At 34.4% G+C, this 16,844-nt stretch overlaps 4 protein-coding genes and 1 pseudogene across 4 annotated transcripts; 2 read left to right on the top strand and 3 right to left on the bottom strand.

Annotated features, from left to right (window-relative positions):
- The first annotated feature begins 622 nt into the window (after positions 1–622).
- Positions 623–1,357, top strand: LOC125846501 (uncharacterized). Its single transcript, XM_049525943.1, has 2 exons — positions 623–875; positions 998–1,357. The coding sequence occupies exons 1-2, from the start codon at positions 670–672 to the stop codon at positions 1,155–1,157; spliced, it is 366 nt and encodes a 121-aa protein (XP_049381900.1). The 5' UTR covers positions 623–669; the 3' UTR covers positions 1,158–1,357.
- A 1,830-nt stretch (positions 1,358–3,187) lies between these two features.
- Positions 3,188–5,008, top strand: LOC125846493 (uncharacterized). Its single transcript, XM_049525927.1, has 2 exons — positions 3,188–4,170; positions 4,558–5,008. Exons 1-2 carry the CDS (start codon positions 3,203–3,205, stop codon positions 4,835–4,837), a joined length of 1,248 nt encoding a protein of 415 aa, XP_049381884.1. The 5' UTR covers positions 3,188–3,202; the 3' UTR covers positions 4,838–5,008.
- Positions 5,009–5,190: 182 nt separating this feature from the next.
- On the bottom strand, positions 5,191–8,612 carry LOC125846483 (uncharacterized). The gene is made up of 4 exons (XM_049525915.1): positions 8,277–8,612; positions 6,853–7,653; positions 6,184–6,658; positions 5,191–6,111 (listed from the first exon to the last, which is right to left on the bottom strand). The coding sequence occupies exons 1-4, from the start codon at positions 8,554–8,556 to the stop codon at positions 5,928–5,930; spliced, it is 1,740 nt and encodes a 579-aa protein (XP_049381872.1). The 5' UTR covers positions 8,557–8,612; the 3' UTR covers positions 5,191–5,927.
- A 1,733-nt stretch (positions 8,613–10,345) lies between these two features.
- On the bottom strand, positions 10,346–11,278 carry LOC125847478 (probable sugar phosphate/phosphate translocator At3g17430). The gene is made up of 3 exons (XM_049527089.1): positions 11,176–11,278; positions 10,876–10,973; positions 10,346–10,444 (listed from the first exon to the last, which is right to left on the bottom strand). The coding sequence occupies exons 1-3, from the start codon at positions 11,276–11,278 to the stop codon at positions 10,346–10,348; spliced, it is 300 nt and encodes a 99-aa protein (XP_049383046.1).
- An 836-nt stretch (positions 11,279–12,114) lies between these two features.
- Positions 12,115–13,270, bottom strand: LOC125847477 (uncharacterized; annotated as a pseudogene).
- Between the last annotated feature and the right edge of the window lie 3,574 nt (positions 13,271–16,844).

Genomic DNA, 16,844 nt, shown 5'->3' with positions numbered 1-16,844 from the left:
TGTCGATTGAATATGAATGGACAGGTAATTAGATGACTATTGATCAGTAACATACCAATCATTAATTTGATAATCTAATAATCAATAAATCAACAAATCAACTTAGCGGTTCGATTACAATGTGATTTTAAATCGCACTAGTGTTAGAGCTACTTGTGCACCTTCACTTTCTACCAACACAATTATCAAGTAATTTAAACATTTAAGCTTAGACGATTTTGAAAAATTACATACTCATATTTTATTTTTATCTTTATAAGATTCGAACTCTAATATTTTTTATTGCACTTACTTCATTGATCTAAATCACACGTGAAGTAGAAATTAGAAGTAGGAGTCCTACATAAAAAATTTCCAAACAAAAAAAAGTTTTTTTAAAAAAATAAGAAGAAAAGAACTATTTTCCCGTTGGGATATAAAAAGACATTCTAGAGTAGTCTAATTATCTTCTTTTTATTTTAATCAACCACTCTAAAAAAAAAAAGAAGCAAAATTGCGTTTGTCTCCACTTGACCCAGCACCAAAAATTCGACCGTTGAAACCCCTATTGCTGAACGGTCGTCTTTCTGAATATAAATTAAAAATTCACTCCCACTTTCTTCTTAATTCAATTGTTTGTTCTGTCTATCTCTCCCTGAAATTTCTCTGCTATTACAAATAGTTTCATCAATGGAGGGAATTTCAGAATCGGTTATTGTACCAAAATCCCTTGAGGAAACAGTTGCACCAAAAGCTCCGATGAATGAAAAGATTGTTGTTGCAGCAGAACCAAAAACACCGCCATTAAATCGACCTACAATTGTTCTTCCCAATTCTCCAATCAACACCACACCTGATCGACTTAAGGTCCCCAAGCCATTTAAATATCCTGAAAGGTATAGTAATTACTTTTTTTCTCCTCTGTTTGAACTGAACTATATTTGGACAATTGAAATCGTAAAACTTGTGCTTGATTCAGGCATAAGAATTGTTACAGAAAGTAATTGGTTTTGTACAGGTACACAAGTCCAACTGATCAAATGATGTCTCCTGTTTCGAAGAGGCTTTTAATTGGTAGAAGTAGAAAGGCCAGTACACTGTTGCCGCCCTCCAAAAATCGACCTCTTCATCAACATATGGTTCAGGAGTCTGGTCTTTGTCAAACTTTGAATTGTTGATCATGTTATTTATTGTGACTTCAATAAACTACTTCTAGTAGGGGTTTATGCTTATTTTTACTTTCATATCTCAACTTCCAAATGTAAAAGGGTTAACAGTATTGTTGTTTCTATACTTTATATCTTTCACCAGACTTGATCTACCAAGTCTTGTAGGGCTTGTTTTGATGTTGATTTCACCTTTATAAATCATCCTGCAATCACAACATTTATTGGAAAATTCGTCTATCATAGCAAACAACCTCTTTGTTAGGACTGAAATAATTAGGTGTGATGCGGAAGCTAGCAAATCAAATCTCAAAAAATCACGAGGAAGAAGACAAACGAGAAACATACCAAAAGACACAAAGATTCAATATGGTTCGGTGAATGGACTTACGTCTACAAAGGAGATAAGCAATTCACTATATAAATATGAGAGTACAAAATATAAAGAGAAATAACACCAACTTATTCACTCGGATACAAGGTTCACTATCACTTGTGTCCCTCAAATACCCCCCTAACCAAAACTCTCAAAATCCCTGAGACTACATTGTGTCCCTCAAATACCCCCCTAACCAAAACTCTCAAAATCCCTGAGACTACATTGTGAATGCTACTATGTGAACAAACTTCTATTTATACCGTCCTAAATCTTTTCCTATAAGAAAAGGATTAGCCAAATAAAAAGATTTTTTGATTTATGATAAGAAACTCGGGACAAATTCCTAACACATCTTAAAGATTATATGGCTAATTTAATGTCATAATCTCTCTTCAGAAGTGCGTATTGCACATAATATGTCACATCTTAAGGATTGTCGCAACTTCTTTTGTAGTGCCTAAGTTTATATTTTCGTATCATAAAATCTCTTAAGTTTATGCTCAGACAATGAGCGTGCGACTTCAACTTCTAAAATATATACTCCAATACAATTTTCAAGGACAAAAATCGAAGACCAACTTTTGAAGGATTAAAATTTAAAATCAACTCATTTGAAAGACAAAAGTGCAATTTTATGACCAATTTAGTGTATAGGGCCTAGGAAAACTTTGGTGATACATGACCAATTGGCCCAATTATTCATACCCGGCCCAATTACTGAGAATATCTTTGGAGTTAGATAAAAATGGCGCCAATGGTTGGTTAAACGGAAAAACTGATTAGACATCACCGAGATCGACGCTTAGCCTTCCTTTCTGAAGCAATGATTTACCTAAAATAAAACCCTTAAACCGCTCTTTTTTTATATTTTTTTTCCTTTGTTTTTTAATACTTTTTTTCTGAGCCCTAAATCTTTTTTCATTTTGAATTTTCCCATTCAAGTAATTAATCATCCTCTCAAGTAAATTAAAAAAATTGAATTCGTGGAATTATTCTCTCTTTCTTACCCCCATAATCTTGAGGGGTAAGTAGCTGTATCTTATTATTAGATTTTTATATCTTTGGATTATCATTATCATTAGCAAAACAAGATACTGCTAGTAATCAAGATTTGGCTTTTATGATTGGTGGAATTAGGTAAATTCAATTGGTGTTGCTGTGTTTAATTCATAATCAGCATGATCTTCTGTTTTGTTCTTTCGAATTAAAACGTGAAATTCTGATTAAACCGGAATCTGTAAAATGAACTGAACGTTTTTTTTTTGGGTTATTGGAATGAAACAGGTTCAAATAGAGCAGAATGTATACACGAATCATATAATCGACCCCAACTAGCTTAAGATTGATGTTGTTGAGAGGATTGTTTAACAAGGACGATTAAATTGCTCATGAATCGATGCTTTATTTTGTTTAGCAGATTCCGAGTCTGGATATAATTGTGTTTGCTATCTCCTCCAAGAATTTTAGAGATATAAAATGTGTAAGCTTTTTGTCATTTTTTATGCGTTTATAACTTTGCAGAATAATGTGAAAATGACTCTTTCATAATTATTTTAAGTTTCTGTTTTAATATGAAGCGGTTGTGGTTTATTATGCATTTTGTTGAATTGTTCTTGTTCTGCAGGAGAACTATTTACTCAAACTACATTAAGCGTGGAATATTTCTGTTGATTGAAAAATGGAGAACTGGAGTAGTGGTAATAATAAGTCTTCAATGCAACAACCTGAGACGAAACATGACGATACCAAACCACTTATGAAAGTGAAAATATCCGGTTTATCTCCTTCCTCATCACCTCTTTCATCACCTACTTCATCCGAATCATCACTAGAACTAAGTAACAGTGGAAAGGATCCTCTTGGAGACGCGGATGCTTCTTTATCAGCATCTTCATCTTCTCCTGATCATGTTCCTAATCAGACACCACAATGGAGTATGATAAGTGCATCTCCGCGTGGTGAAGAACCTCCACAATTTCCTGATTTCTTCCCACAGAATCCTGAATGGAATGTAGCCAACCCTGCACCAATGAAGTCTCCTCCGATGCATACCATGGGTCATCCTCCAGGTTATGATCCTAACCGGATTCCCTCGTCTATATTTTCAAGTAAGCCTAATAGCAGTGGTATGGAATGGAGTACTGCATCAAATGAATCATTGTTTAGTATTCATATGGGAAACAACAGCTTCTCTCGAGATCAATTCAACATGATGTATCGATCTGGAGAACTTATAAAACCGGAGGAATGGAGTAATTCTCCATATAATGCACCTGATGTTAAATCCAATGACAAGAAAAACTTGCCTCCTAACCTTCCTCCTCTTGTCGAAATGGCAACAGATAAAGAGGTAAAGAGTGAAACTAAAATGGAGAGTCCTCGTAAGCAAGAAAAGATTGTTGAATCTCCCAAAATAGTCCCAGAGGAGAATCATGAAAATAACATCAAAGTGAAGAAGACATCTAATGTCGATGAAGTTCAACATTCTCCCTCAGCGCTCAACAAGTCAGATGAATTTCTACATTCTGCCTCAACGCTCAACAAGTCAGATGGTAAAGCCGTTCCTCAGTTTGAGGCAAGTTATGCTTCCTCGCCCCGCCTCTCCAATGAGAGTGGAAACAGCAGCAGCTCCTTTGCTTTTCCACTGTAAGATCTCCTTTTCGCAACTACCATATACACTGCACTATGGTTTTCCTTTCTTTATGTTCTGGTTTGCTTTTCCACTTGTGGGATTACACTGGATATGCTGTATGCACAAGTTAATCTCTTTCATGGTCCATGCGTTTACTTGCTTGATGATTCATATATATTTTGGTTCTGTGTTGTATTACAAGGTATCAGGGTTAGCATTCCTGGTTTTGTGAATAGATATGAAAAAAGTGTCGATCATAGAAGCAAAATATCAAATAACACAAGCTAGCAGTTCTAGTATCTATCTTCTTGTTTTTCTTGGGTGAAGTCTGTTCTGCTAGTAGTTTGTTCCATGCATGATATACACTTGGATTGTTTGTAATCACTTTTGGTTCGTTGCAGACTACTAAACGATGCTGGGAAAGCCGGCTCACTCAAAGCTCCCTCTGCGAAAATGGAGAGACCTCAACCTCAGCCTCAGCATCAGCCACAGCAACAGCCACAACCACAACCACAACCTCAACCCAAGTATGAACCAGATTCACAACCAGAAATGCAGCCTCAATCACCGCAACAATCACAGCCATACTCGAAGTCAGAGTCAAAACAACCGGAGTCACTGCCTAAACTGGGAGCGACTAGTTGGTTTTCTTGTTTCTCTTGCTGGCCTCGATGTTGTTAACATAGGCTTCATCCTTGTCCATTGTATGTATGTACACAAGAAATACTAATTCATTTGGTCTTTGATCAAGGACGACTCCTAGAAGTTAGAACGCCTGTCTTCACCATAAATTGTAAATTTTCTTTTGCCATGTGAAATACATGAGAGGGCATTCGGTGTTACATATATTACACGGGTGAAGAACATTAATGAAATAGTCCTTAAATAAGTTTAGTACAAATAACTTACAGAAACATCTTAACCCAGTAGTTTATCCAGGATGATAGCTGAAAACAGATACCATCCAACAGACATGATCACCCCCAACAAACTACTAACTAGTATAAAAATGAGACAGAAATAGAGGAAGGGGAGGCACTATATGAAAACAAATGCAAGTGCCTGCCAAGTTAAGCTACATATACTCTTATCTACAAAAGTACTTTATAGTCATAAGCTCCAAGAAACAGAAAGAATAGGCGAAAGGACGAGGTTATCAAAAAAGCCTGTGAAGTAAATCTACATATTCCATTTGACAAAGCTTAAAAAACAAGGTTACTGGATCTGTATTCTAAACCACTATTCTATATTTATATTCTAGCTAGAAGAACAGTGACTACAAAATATTCCTGTCAACCTGCAACCCAACCTTTGTGCTTCTGGCCAGTTCTCAACTCACCAGGGTAACCGAAATACATTCTGCATATTCCTGGATGCTCCAAATCCTAGTAATGTGAAAGCAGTAGTAGACTTTCTGATGTAAACAAAATTTCCAGCGAAAAGGAAATTTTAAGATAAAGAAATCGAAGATAGCAGCAACCATGCTGCTGTAATGAAAGATTACGAGATCCATCAGCATAGCTAGGTCGATAGAAGCATGATAACAATCGCATCCCTTTAGCTGCCCACTTTATCAGCTGCAAGTGTCTTGAAAAGAGGTCCACAAAAGTAAAAAAGATCTCGCTCCTATGCTGTCATCGAGTAAGCACTGAACATACCATCTTATACAAAATTAAGCTTCTTTTAAAATCTGCAACTCCAAGATATCGAATCCATTTCTGAAAACATGTCATGGCTATGACATGCTAAAAAACTGAAAGAGATCTCTCGGCTAGTTACGTGTTCTGGTATCCTTATCATTATTAGTTTCTGGAAGAGTAATAGTAATCGGATGCCAATCAGAGCGAGTTTTAATCCAACGCTTCAGAGTGATAATCATATTCAGGATTTGAAGTACTTCACCCAATGTAAGGTCTTTAAGGCATGCATTTCTAAGAATCAAAGCGGCTTCATACCTGGAAGGCAGACAAAACATGAGGAAAAACTCTGAGAATATCATTAAAAACAATGCAGCACAAATTGTTTACCTGCATTCAGATGCTGCTATTGCTGAACGTCCAACAGTTGAACAAAGAAATTTCTCAATCACATTCCAAGTTGCATTCTGATATTGGTTAGGATTGCCACCAAGTGGATTCTCACATTTCCAAATCCTCTCAGTTCTACCAACATACAGCTCAAAATCAGCTTGTTTTAACTTAACTATCATCTGTTGCTCTAGTGCAGCATTTAACGCTACTGTGACATCAATATGATGATATTTAGGGTTACCATAACGTATACAATAACCAATGTTTTCTTTGGTAGGCACAATCTTCTCGAGCTTCAAACTGTTCAACGAAAGAAGGATGACCCCTATAAAACCTTGAATGAGTTCAGGCAGCTGGAGATCCAAATCTGAATAACCACCAACAGATTTAGAAGTACCCGATGAGGATGGAAGGAAGGAAAACTCAGGACGTACATCACCCTTGTTCATAGACCCACATAAATCACCCCTACCTGCAAGAAAATTACCACCATTAGTTGTCTCAAGAAAAACTATATGGCCTAGTAAACTTCAACTTCGGTAACAATACTTCCCAATTTTGTCAATCTAAAATTAGGAGTGTAATACAAGTTTATGGGTTTATCAGACAAATTATGCATGCCAGGATTAGGATGATGTTCAAATGGTGTAGAAAAATCAGCAGAACCTTCAGGTAGTTGAAGCGGAGGTTGCAAATTCTTCTGGCGAAAGTTCAATTTCACAAAGTTATCTCGAACAAGAGGAGGCTGAGATTGAGTACGCTGAGCTGGCTTGTTTTCTATGAATTTACTGTTATGGTTCTCTGAACTATCAGACTTTGCGAAAAATTTATGTGGTGCAAACTGCACTGGTGCAACAGCTGGTGCGTGTGGGCAATAGCTGCTACTAGTTTCTTTAATTCTAGCTGGCATACTTGACATGCCGGTCATAGTCAGTTGATTCGAGTTCTTTGGTACGTAAATAGCTTTAGTTTTGGTATCAAAAGTGCCTCCAGGATTAGGTAAACTTTGGGTCCCGGAAGCATTAGCATGGGTATTGGCATTGGCATTGGTATTAGCATGGGTATTGGTATTGGTATTGGTATTGATATTGGTATTGATATTGGTATTAGTATTGGTATTAGTATTGGCATTGGAATAAGCAGGTTGGTTTGCCGATATAGGTTCAGAAACTGGAGTCGGTATAGATTCTTGACGTAATGTGTTAGTACCAAAAGCAAGTTCTCGTGGAGATCCTCCAGCAGCAAGGCTTATCCATTGCCACACATTTGTGGCAGCAGCAGCAAGAGCAGGAGAAGCCTTTAAAGGTTGTGCTAGAAGAATATTATATCTCCTCATCCGTAACTGATGAATGGCATTGGAGAAATCCCTGTCTCCTGAAATGAGCAAATAATTGGCAGGTGCAGGATTGTCCACTGCCCAAAATAGCATATCCACCAAAATTTTCTTATCACTAGCATCCTTAGCCCCTGTTTATCAAACAAATTAAATGCATGAATTTAATTAGTAAAGGATAAAAGTTCTTGAAAGAAAAAAGTTTCCATTAAGTAAGAGTTATTAATAGGTTCATGAATATTATAAATATAAACATATATCTTCCAAGAACCTAATCCTAAAACATAAAAACTAAATGAAGAAGGAATTATTAAAAGTTCATATTCATTTACTTTGGAAACCGAGAACTTTTATCTGATGAACTGTTTCAAAATTAATTGAAACATTAATTCTAATAATTTGCATTGGGCGTGCAATCACTAAATGATGATGTCACCAACAATTTCCAATCCCAACCAAGATTAAGCTGTTAGGGCAAGCTATTAAATTTCTCAGAGGGGGAGTCTGGTGTCTGTAAAATCTATAACGGGTAAAGAGATTGTTTCCAATAGACCCCATTGATCGAGAAAATCATTTTCACCAAAGGTTTCAAAGAAAAGCAAGATTAAGCTGTTAGGGCTAGCTACTAAATTTCTTAGAGGAGGGGGAGGGCGGGGTGTAGCAGACGTAAAACCTTTGAAAACCCCTCTATACTCAAGAAAATTATATTGAACAAATAAAAAAGTTGAAGGAAATAGAAGAAGGTTTGTTAGTGTACCGGCCGGGACGTGATTGAGACTGATTCCAGTACTAGAAAGGGCTCGTTGAATGTATGAGGGAATACGATTAGTGTCTCCATAGGCGGAAATAGTGACTGGTCCATTATAGTTCATCTTCATCAATGCCGCGTTTATATTCGGAGCGATTGCATGAGCGTCGCATCCCCTGGGCACCTGACAATTCTCTATATCCCACCACACCGATGTTTTTGCCGTCTCGTACTGCGGTTCCGCCGCTTTTCCGCCAGGAAGACCCGCCTTCAACCCGTCTCCGGCCATCGACTATAACGCCGCGAAGGTTCTCTCTCACTCTGCTGCCATTAACTTGATTTTTAACAAAAAACTTTTCGGTATCACTTCGCACTTGGCACAATTTGAACTTTCTCGGACTGCGCGCTTTTTAACTTATTGAAAACACTATACAGACAACAAAGCACTATTTATTTTCTTTCTTATTTCTCTTTGGAATTCTATTAAATCAAGTTCCATTTTCCTGGGAAATCTATTAAATCAATTTCCTTTTTTCCCTATTTCTCTATGAGAAATCTTTTAAATCATTTTCCTTTTCAGGATTAGTTTGAATTTACTTGCAATTAGATTATGTTACACAATTAATTGTTGAATATTTAGCTTAAAATTTGTTTATTTTGTCAACCAGTTAAACTAATTAAAAATTATGTCACATGCAACGTAAATACTTCAAATGTTGTTAATCATGTATAAGATATTGAAATTTTGTGGGACTTTAATATCATCTGTTGCTCAAGTGCAGTTGTAGACGTTGAAATTTTGTGGGACTTTACAAGACGTGTTCAATTCGAATTGAGACTCTAGAAGGTGTATTCAGTTTCAATTAGAATTCTTGGAGGATACTCAACAGTCAAATCTAAATCATCCTAGTTCGAGAAATACGCCACTAACGGCTCTCGAATCATGGATAAATCTTAGGAGAGTAGAATCAAGGAAAGAACAAAATTGTACCCGCACTATTATCAATAAAATATTCATGTTTCTTCATTCAGATTTTATTTGTGTGGTTGATTAATTTTTCATATGTTTAAAATTTGTGTGGTTGATTTATTTTTCATATGTTTAAAATTTGTTGCAAACAACCGTATTTAAGGCTATTTTGTCAATCTAAATTTAGGAGTGTAATACAAGTTTATGGGGCTATCAGATAAATTACCCGTGCCAGCATTAGGATGATGTNAATCATGGATAAATTTTAGGAGAGTAGAATCAAGGAAGGAACAAAATTGTACCCGCACTATTATCAATAAAATATTCCTGTTTCTTCAGATTTTATTTGTGTGGTTGATTAATTTTTCATATGTTTAAAATTTGTGTGGTTGATTTATTTTTCATATGTTTAAAATTTGTTGCAAACAACCGTATTTAAGGCTATTTTGTCAATCTAAATTTAGGAGTGTAATACAAGTTTATGGGGCTATCAGATAAATTACCCGTGCCAGCATTAGGATGATGTACAAATGGTGTAGAAAAATCAGCAGAACCTTCAATTCATTGAAGCGGAAATTGCATATTGTTCTGGTGAGAGTTCAATTTCACAAAGTTATCTCGAACAAGAGGGGTTTTGGGATTTGAGTATACCGAGTAGGCTTACTTCCAATGAATTTACTGTTGTGGTTCTCTGAACTATCAGACTTTGCGAAATAGCTTTAGTTTTAGTGTCAAATTAGCATCCAGGATTAGATTAGTTTTGGCCCCGGAAGCATTAGCGTTGATATTGGTATTTGCATGGGCATTGGAAAAAGCAGGTAGCTAGGTTTGCTGATTAAATGTTCATAAATTGGATTAAGTATAGATTCTTGACGTAATGTGTTAGTACCAAAAGCAAATTCTCGTGGACATCCTTCAGCAGCAAGGCTTGTCCACTGCCACACATTTGTGGCAACAGCAGCAAGAGCAGGAGAAATCTTATATTAAAAGGTTGTGCTAGAAGAATATTATATCTCCTCATCTGTAACTGATGAATGGCATCAGAGAAATCCCTATCTCCTGAAATGAGCAAATAATTGGCAGGTGCAGGATTGTCCGCTGCCCAAAATTAAATAGCATATCCACCAAAATTATCTTTATCACTAGCATCCTTAATTAATCCCTGTTCATCAAACAGATCGGATGACTTCTTCTCCATCTTAAGTTCCTGTCAGGCAAAGTGCCAAAAGGTATGCTTGCAATAAAACCTATCTTTACTAGAATTTCTTAATCTTTTTTGAATGCTAAGATAGGATTCCATGCTGAACCGAGAGATGCATAATTAAGCAACCATGCAATCTCAAATTATGTTAAAACGAATAATTGTTGATTAATTGTTTAGCTTATTCTCGAGCTCATGTCTTATCCCGTCTTCCTTTTATTAGGTAACTCTTTTCTAGATAAGCTATAATGATTTTCATATTTGGAAACTGGGGCTTCCAAAGGAATAAAAGAAGCATGGATCATCTTATGCAGATGTTCCTTTTGGGGAAAATTGAAAAAAATAAAAGAAAAAAGGAAGTGATGAATAATGAATTAAGAACAGAAAAAAGAAAATGCAAATTCTGAAATCGAAACTTGAAAGTCATTAGATCAGACCTTAGCTCTTCGTTCAGAAACACTACCTACAGGAAGTTGAACATCACGAACATCCTTTATCTTAAAGTAGTTATACCTCACAACACCACATAATAATGCTACACAAAAACATAAATATTTTAGTAAAAGATGTTTGATGGTATAAAGCTCCCATAAATAAGAGGAAATATTAAGCTTACCAATGGCATAACCTACACTATTAAGAGTGCTTATTGTCGACTCTGGGACAATTAGAGTTGAAAGGGCAATAAGTATCCACACTTACTATACACAGGCAACTTCATTAAATGGTTACAGCACCGGTTCTACCACTCACTAAGAAAATTGAGAAATTCAGAACAAGAGCACAAAGTGCATTTGAAAAGAAATTCCAGAAGTTGAATTGAATTTGTGAGACTTCCATCCTAGGCTTCTCCAGAATATACCACGGGAAAAATAGAAAGATAAGGCTGAAATATGTGATCATAAGTAACCCCAAGAAACAGTACGAAGGCTCTTGCAAAAAACAGTATGGAGGCACTTGCATGCGACTCCATTAATAATGTGGGATTGTAATTGGGAATTATAACTAAACACTGTACTTCTTGTAATGAATTATGTAAATAGTAATTAAAATATAACCAAAGATGGTACATGAATAATTCACTTATTAACGTTCAAATCCGTTATGCAACAATTTGTTTCTTTTTAAATCTTTTATCTCAGACGGAAGATCCAACTTTAAAAAACACAAAAGCACATAGAACTCAATAATTTTGCGTCTAATCTAATACTTTTCACCTTTCAGCTATTTTTTCATGGTATGACACATTTCAGCTCATCTGACAGTTACTTTAACATTAGTTGGTACACCTACTAACAATAATGTGAGCAAATTAAAAAAGAAGTCCATGGAGAGTTGATCATGTTCTGGCCAAAAGACGAATTTATATATATATATTTTTTTTGATGTAGCAGGGATGGATACAATTTCCCTTATACATTCTTGAAGATCGTAAATCAAATGTATATACAAAACATACATAAGAAGTTTACAAAAGTAAAAAAAATCTCGCTCCTATATATGCCGTAATCAAGTTGGCACAGAATGTATTGTCTTATATGAAATTGAGCTTCTTTTAAAAGCTGTAACTCCAAGATATCTGATCCATATAAAATATTGAACCTCTCAACTAGGTACCTGTTCTGGTATCCTTATCATTATTAGTTCCTGGAAGAGTGATAGTAATTAGTTGCCACTCAAAGTGAGTTTTGATGATCCAACCCTTCAGAGTGATAAAGTGAGTTTTGATCCAACCCTTCAAGTCGTTGAAGTGGGGGTTGCAAATTGTCCGAGCGAGAGTTCAGTTTCCCAAAGTTATCTGGAACAAGAGGAGGTTGGGATTGAGTATGTTGAGCAGGCTTATTTTCTATGAATTAAATGTTGTGGTTCTCTGAACCATCAGACTTTGTGAAAAAGAGATGTGGTAAAAACTGGACTGGTGCAACAGCTGGTGCGTGTGGGCAATAGCTGCTACTAGTTTCTTCATTTTTAGTTGGCGTACCTGACATGCTAGTCATAGTCAGTTGATTCGAGTTCTTAGGTATGTAAATAGCCTTAGTGTTTGTATCAGAATAGCATCCAGAATTGGATAAACTTTGAGCCCTGGAAGCAATAGCATTGGTATTGGTATTGGCATGGGGATTGGAAAAAGCAGGTTGGTTCGCTGATATAGGTTTAGAAATTGGAGTAGATATATAATTTTGACGTAATGTATTGGTATTAAAAGCAAATTCTGGTGGAGATCTTCCAGCAGCAAGGCTTGTCCATTGCCATACATTTGTGGCAGCAACAGCAAGAGCGGGAGAAGCATAAACAGGTTGTGCTAAAAGAATATTATATTTCCTCATCCGCAACTGATGAATGGCATTGGAGAAATCCCCATCTCCTGAAATGAGCAAAATATTTGCAGGTGCAGGATTGTCCACTGCCCATAATAGCATATCCACCAAAATTCTCTTATCACTAGCATCCTTAGTCACTGTAATTCATCAAACAAAATTAAGTTGTTAGGGCTAGCTATATAAATCCTACATACCACTAATCTCAATTTAAAAGATTGATTGTTACTATACCAGCCGGGACGTGATTGAGACTGATTCCAGTAGTAGATAGGGCTTCTTGAATGGACGAAAGAATGCCATTGGTATCACCATAGGCGAAAATGGTGACTGGTCCATGATAGTTCATCTCCTTCAATGCCGCGTTTATATTCTGGGCGATTGCATGGGCGTCACAACCCCTGGGCACCTGACAATTTTCTATATCCCACCACACAGACGTTTTTGCTGCCGCGTATGGTGCTTCTTCCGCTGTTCCGCAGGGAAAACCCGGCTTCAATCCGTCTCCGGCCATCGCACCTGGGACTTGCAGAGGCTGAATTTGAACTGCTCCCGCTATCACTTTTTTTAACTGCGCGCTTTCCATCTTACGGGAAAAAAGCAACTAAAGACTAGAGAGTAGGTTATCAATCAAATGATTAATTTTAATCTCACTAGCTAGTTGATTGGTAATGTCAACAATGACCATTTAAATACAATTTCACTATTTCTCTTTTGGTAAATCTATTGAAAGATTTCAATCAATTTCCTTTTTTTCTCATTTCTGTTGAGAAATCTAGTAAATCAATTTCCTTTTTGGACTAGTTTGAATTGACTTGCAATTAGATTTGTTTCCATAAATAACTATGGAATGTTTATCTCAAAATTAAATTGTGTAGGGATAATGTATAAATACCCCAAGACTATAACCGACATCCCAGACACTTAAACTTAACTAGAGTCTTATTACTCCTAAATTAATTTAAAATGGAATAAATACACCCCAAATACTAAAATGTCATAGAAAGTGTGCACATTCTCTTGAAGGCAAGTGAAGAGTGCACAAATTGGACACATGCCATTTTTTTATTGTCAATTTTATAATTAGTTAGTACACATATTTATTAATAATAAAACTTATATAAATTTAATTATTTTATTTCCTTCTTTGTAAAATATTTATTTCAATTTCTTTTCACTTTATTTTTTTAAAATTAATTTATTATCTTTTAACTTTTAATTATTTTTAATAAATTATGTGTATTTTATAAAAAAAAAAAATTAAAAGTGTCCTTTAATTTTATTGTTTTAATATTTTTATGTTTTATTTGATTTCTACACTTATTTTGATATTCGTTCAAAGTTAACTTATTTTAAATCAAATCAAAACGAAAGACAAAGAAAATAAACTCAATAGAAAAATAAAAGAGAAAAAACAATGAATGTAAGTAAAAAAAAAAATAGTTTCAATACAAGGTAAAAAAATGTGTATTAACTTAATTTAAATACAAGATAAAAAAATTCTTATTTTATTTTAAAAATTTTAAAAATTTANTTGCAGAGGCTGAATTTGAACTGCTCCCGCTATCACTTTTTTTAACTGCGCGCTTTCCATCTTACGGGAAAAAAGCAACTAAAGACTAGAGAGTAGGTTATCAATCAAATGATTAATTTTAATCTCACTAGCTAGTTGATTGGTAATGTCAACAATGACCATTTAAATACAATTTCACTATTTCTCTTTTGGTAAATCTATTGAAAGATTTCAATCAATTTCCTTTTTTTCTCATTTCTGTTGAGAAATCTAGTAAATCAATTTCCTTTTTGGACTAGTTTGAATTGACTTGCAATTAGATTTGTTTCCATAAATAACTATGGAATGTTTATCTCAAAATTAAATTGTGTAGGGATAATGTATAAATACCCCAAGACTATAACCGACATCCCAGACACTTAAACTTAACTAGAGTCTTATTACTCCTAAATTAATTTAAAATGGAATAAATACACCCCAAATACTAAAATGTCATAGAAAGTGTGCACATTCTCTTGAAGGCAAGTGAAGAGTGCACAAATTGGACACATGCCATTTTTTTATTGTCAATTTTATAATTAGTTAGTACACATATTTATTAATAATAAAACTTATATAAATTTAATTATTTTATTTCCTTCTTTGTAAAATATTTATTTCAATTTCTTTTCACTTTATTTTTTTAAAATTAATTTATTATCTTTTAACTTTTAATTATTTTTAATAAATTATGTGTATTTTATAAAAAAAAAAAATTAAAAGTGTCCTTTAATTTTATTGTTTTAATATTTTTATGTTTTATTTGATTTCTACACTTATTTTGATATTCGTTCAAAGTTAACTTATTTTAAATCAAATCAAAACGAAAGACAAAGAAAATAAACTCAATAGAAAAATAAAAGAGAAAAAACAATGAATGTAAGTAAAAAAAAAAATAGTTTCAATACAAGGTAAAAAAATGTGTATTAACTTAATTTAAATACAAGATAAAAAAATTCTTATTTTATTTTAAAAATTTTAAAAATTTATTTAAAAAAATAATAATTTAAATTAAAAAATAATATTTACACACATGGCAGGCAAAAATAAATATTTTAAAAAATCTGGTGAATTCTGATATTTACATTAGTGGGCAGGTTGAGGAATTTATAAAATAAGATGTTAGATAACTGTTTCCATAATTCTCACATGTTTCAGTCGTTATATTGGAAAAACCGCACACATTTAATGGGATTCAATGAAACTCTGAGTATCTTAAATCTAGCTCTTGTTTGAGTTATCTTGTACACATATACAACACATTATTCAATACACGAAATATAGAAATGAGATATTCTCTCTTCCACTTCTAATCATCGAGAACTCACATTCTCTTCTTCTAACTCACTAAATCTTCTAAAACTACACGGTTCTCACCTAATGCTTGGCTCCAAATGTCCAGCTCTGGACCTAAGGTGGGGCGTTGAAGAATGAAAGAAAGTCTCACATTGATGGTTAATGAGATAGATGGTATCTTTATAAGACTTGAGTAATATTCCTCTCTTTGAGCTAACTTTTAGGATATGAGTTAGGCCCAAGACCTAATTTAATATCTGAACTATCAAACCTCGCAAAAAATTGATGTGGTGCAAAGTGAATTGGTGCAACAGTTGGTGTGTGTGGGGAATAACTGCTACTTGTTTCTTTAATTCTATTGCTGTGCTTCTGTGAACTATCAGACTTCGTGAAAAAGAGATGTGGTACAAACTGCACTGGTACGCAAGGGCAATAGCTACTACTAGTTTCTTTAACTATAGCTGGTGTACTTGACATGCTGGTCATAGTCAGTTGATTCGAGTTCTTAGGCACGTAAACAACTTTAGTTTTTGTATAAAAATAGCGTCTGGGATTAAATGAATTTGCTTAAGATTGTTGTTCATCCTATATTCCTAAGATAATTAAAATAAAAAACTTTGAAAAACGTGATAAGAACCGAAAAATAAAACCAGTAGAGAAAATAGAACAAAAACAAATTAGAAACAATATACAAAATACTTTTCTTAGAAAAGAAAATCGAGCCCACTGAATGCACAATTTCACCTTAAGGATAATATTTCCCTCAAGTGTCCAAGGTTAATAGAATATATCCTCCCAGGATAGAACGATCTTACTCACCGGTGTATCGGTACCTAAAATCACGGTGTCAGCAAACCACTCAACGGCAGTAAAATACACTTAGAATACTATACTAGATTTAGTAGTAATAGAAGAAGTCTATAAAATTGTTTTTTTAAAAAAATGAAAGGAAATCCCTCAATATATAGAAAACAAATGGTAGTGTGAAAAGTCACAACCCTTTGGAAAAGTCACAATCATTCATAAAAGTAACAATTTTTCATAAAAATCACAATTCTTCATAAAACTCGCAATGTTTTATAAAACTCACAACTTTTTATTTTCCATTCATACATTTTAAAACCCAACATTTCTAAGAAGAGAGTGGGGTATATGCCGATCTTAACCTGCTTATAATAACCATTTAAAACCTTTGAAGGGTGGAGAGACTATTTTTGATAAACCTCTTGTTAGCAAATGC

The sequence above is a fragment of the Solanum stenotomum genome, chromosome 12 (assembly GCF_019186545.1).
Source record: "Solanum stenotomum isolate F172 chromosome 12, ASM1918654v1, whole genome shotgun sequence".
Lineage (NCBI taxonomy): Eukaryota > Viridiplantae > Streptophyta > Magnoliopsida > Solanales > Solanaceae > Solanum > Solanum stenotomum.
This window is presented reverse-complemented; position numbering and strand designations above follow the sequence as displayed.

Coding starts and splice junctions, on each gene's coding strand:
- LOC125846501 (XM_049525943.1), top strand. CDS start 670: ATGGAGGGAATTTCAGAATCGGTTATTGTACCAAAATCCCTTGAGGAA. Junction 876..997: donor CCATTTAAATATCCTGAAAG/GTATAGTAATTA, acceptor GGTTTTGTACAG/GTACACAAGTCCAACTGATC.
- LOC125846493 (XM_049525927.1), top strand. CDS start 3,203: ATGGAGAACTGGAGTAGTGGTAATAATAAGTCTTCAATGCAACAACCT. Junction 4,171..4,557: donor AGCTCCTTTGCTTTTCCACT/GTAAGATCTCCT, acceptor GGTTCGTTGCAG/ACTACTAAACGATGCTGGGA.
- LOC125846483 (XM_049525915.1), bottom strand. CDS start 8,556: ATGGCCGGAGACGGGTTGAAGGCGGGTCTTCCTGGCGGAAAAGCGGCG. Junction 7,654..8,276: donor TCTCAATCACGTCCCGGCCG/GTACACTAACAA, acceptor TTTGATAAACAG/GGGCTAAGGATGCTAGTGAT. Junction 6,112..6,183: donor ATAGCAGCATCTGAATGCAG/GTAAACAATTTG, acceptor TCTGCCTTCCAG/GTATGAAGCCGCTTTGATTC.
- LOC125847478 (XM_049527089.1), bottom strand. CDS start 11,278: ATGGAAGTCTCACAAATTCAATTCAACTTCTGGAATTTCTTTTCAAAT. Junction 10,974..11,175: donor CTTAGTGAGTGGTAGAACCG/GTGCTGTAACCA, acceptor GTTTTTGTGTAG/CATTATTATGTGGTGTTGTG. Junction 10,445..10,875: donor TTTCTGAACGAAGAGCTAAG/GTCTGATCTAAT, acceptor TTTGCCTGACAG/GAACTTAAGATGGAGAAGAA.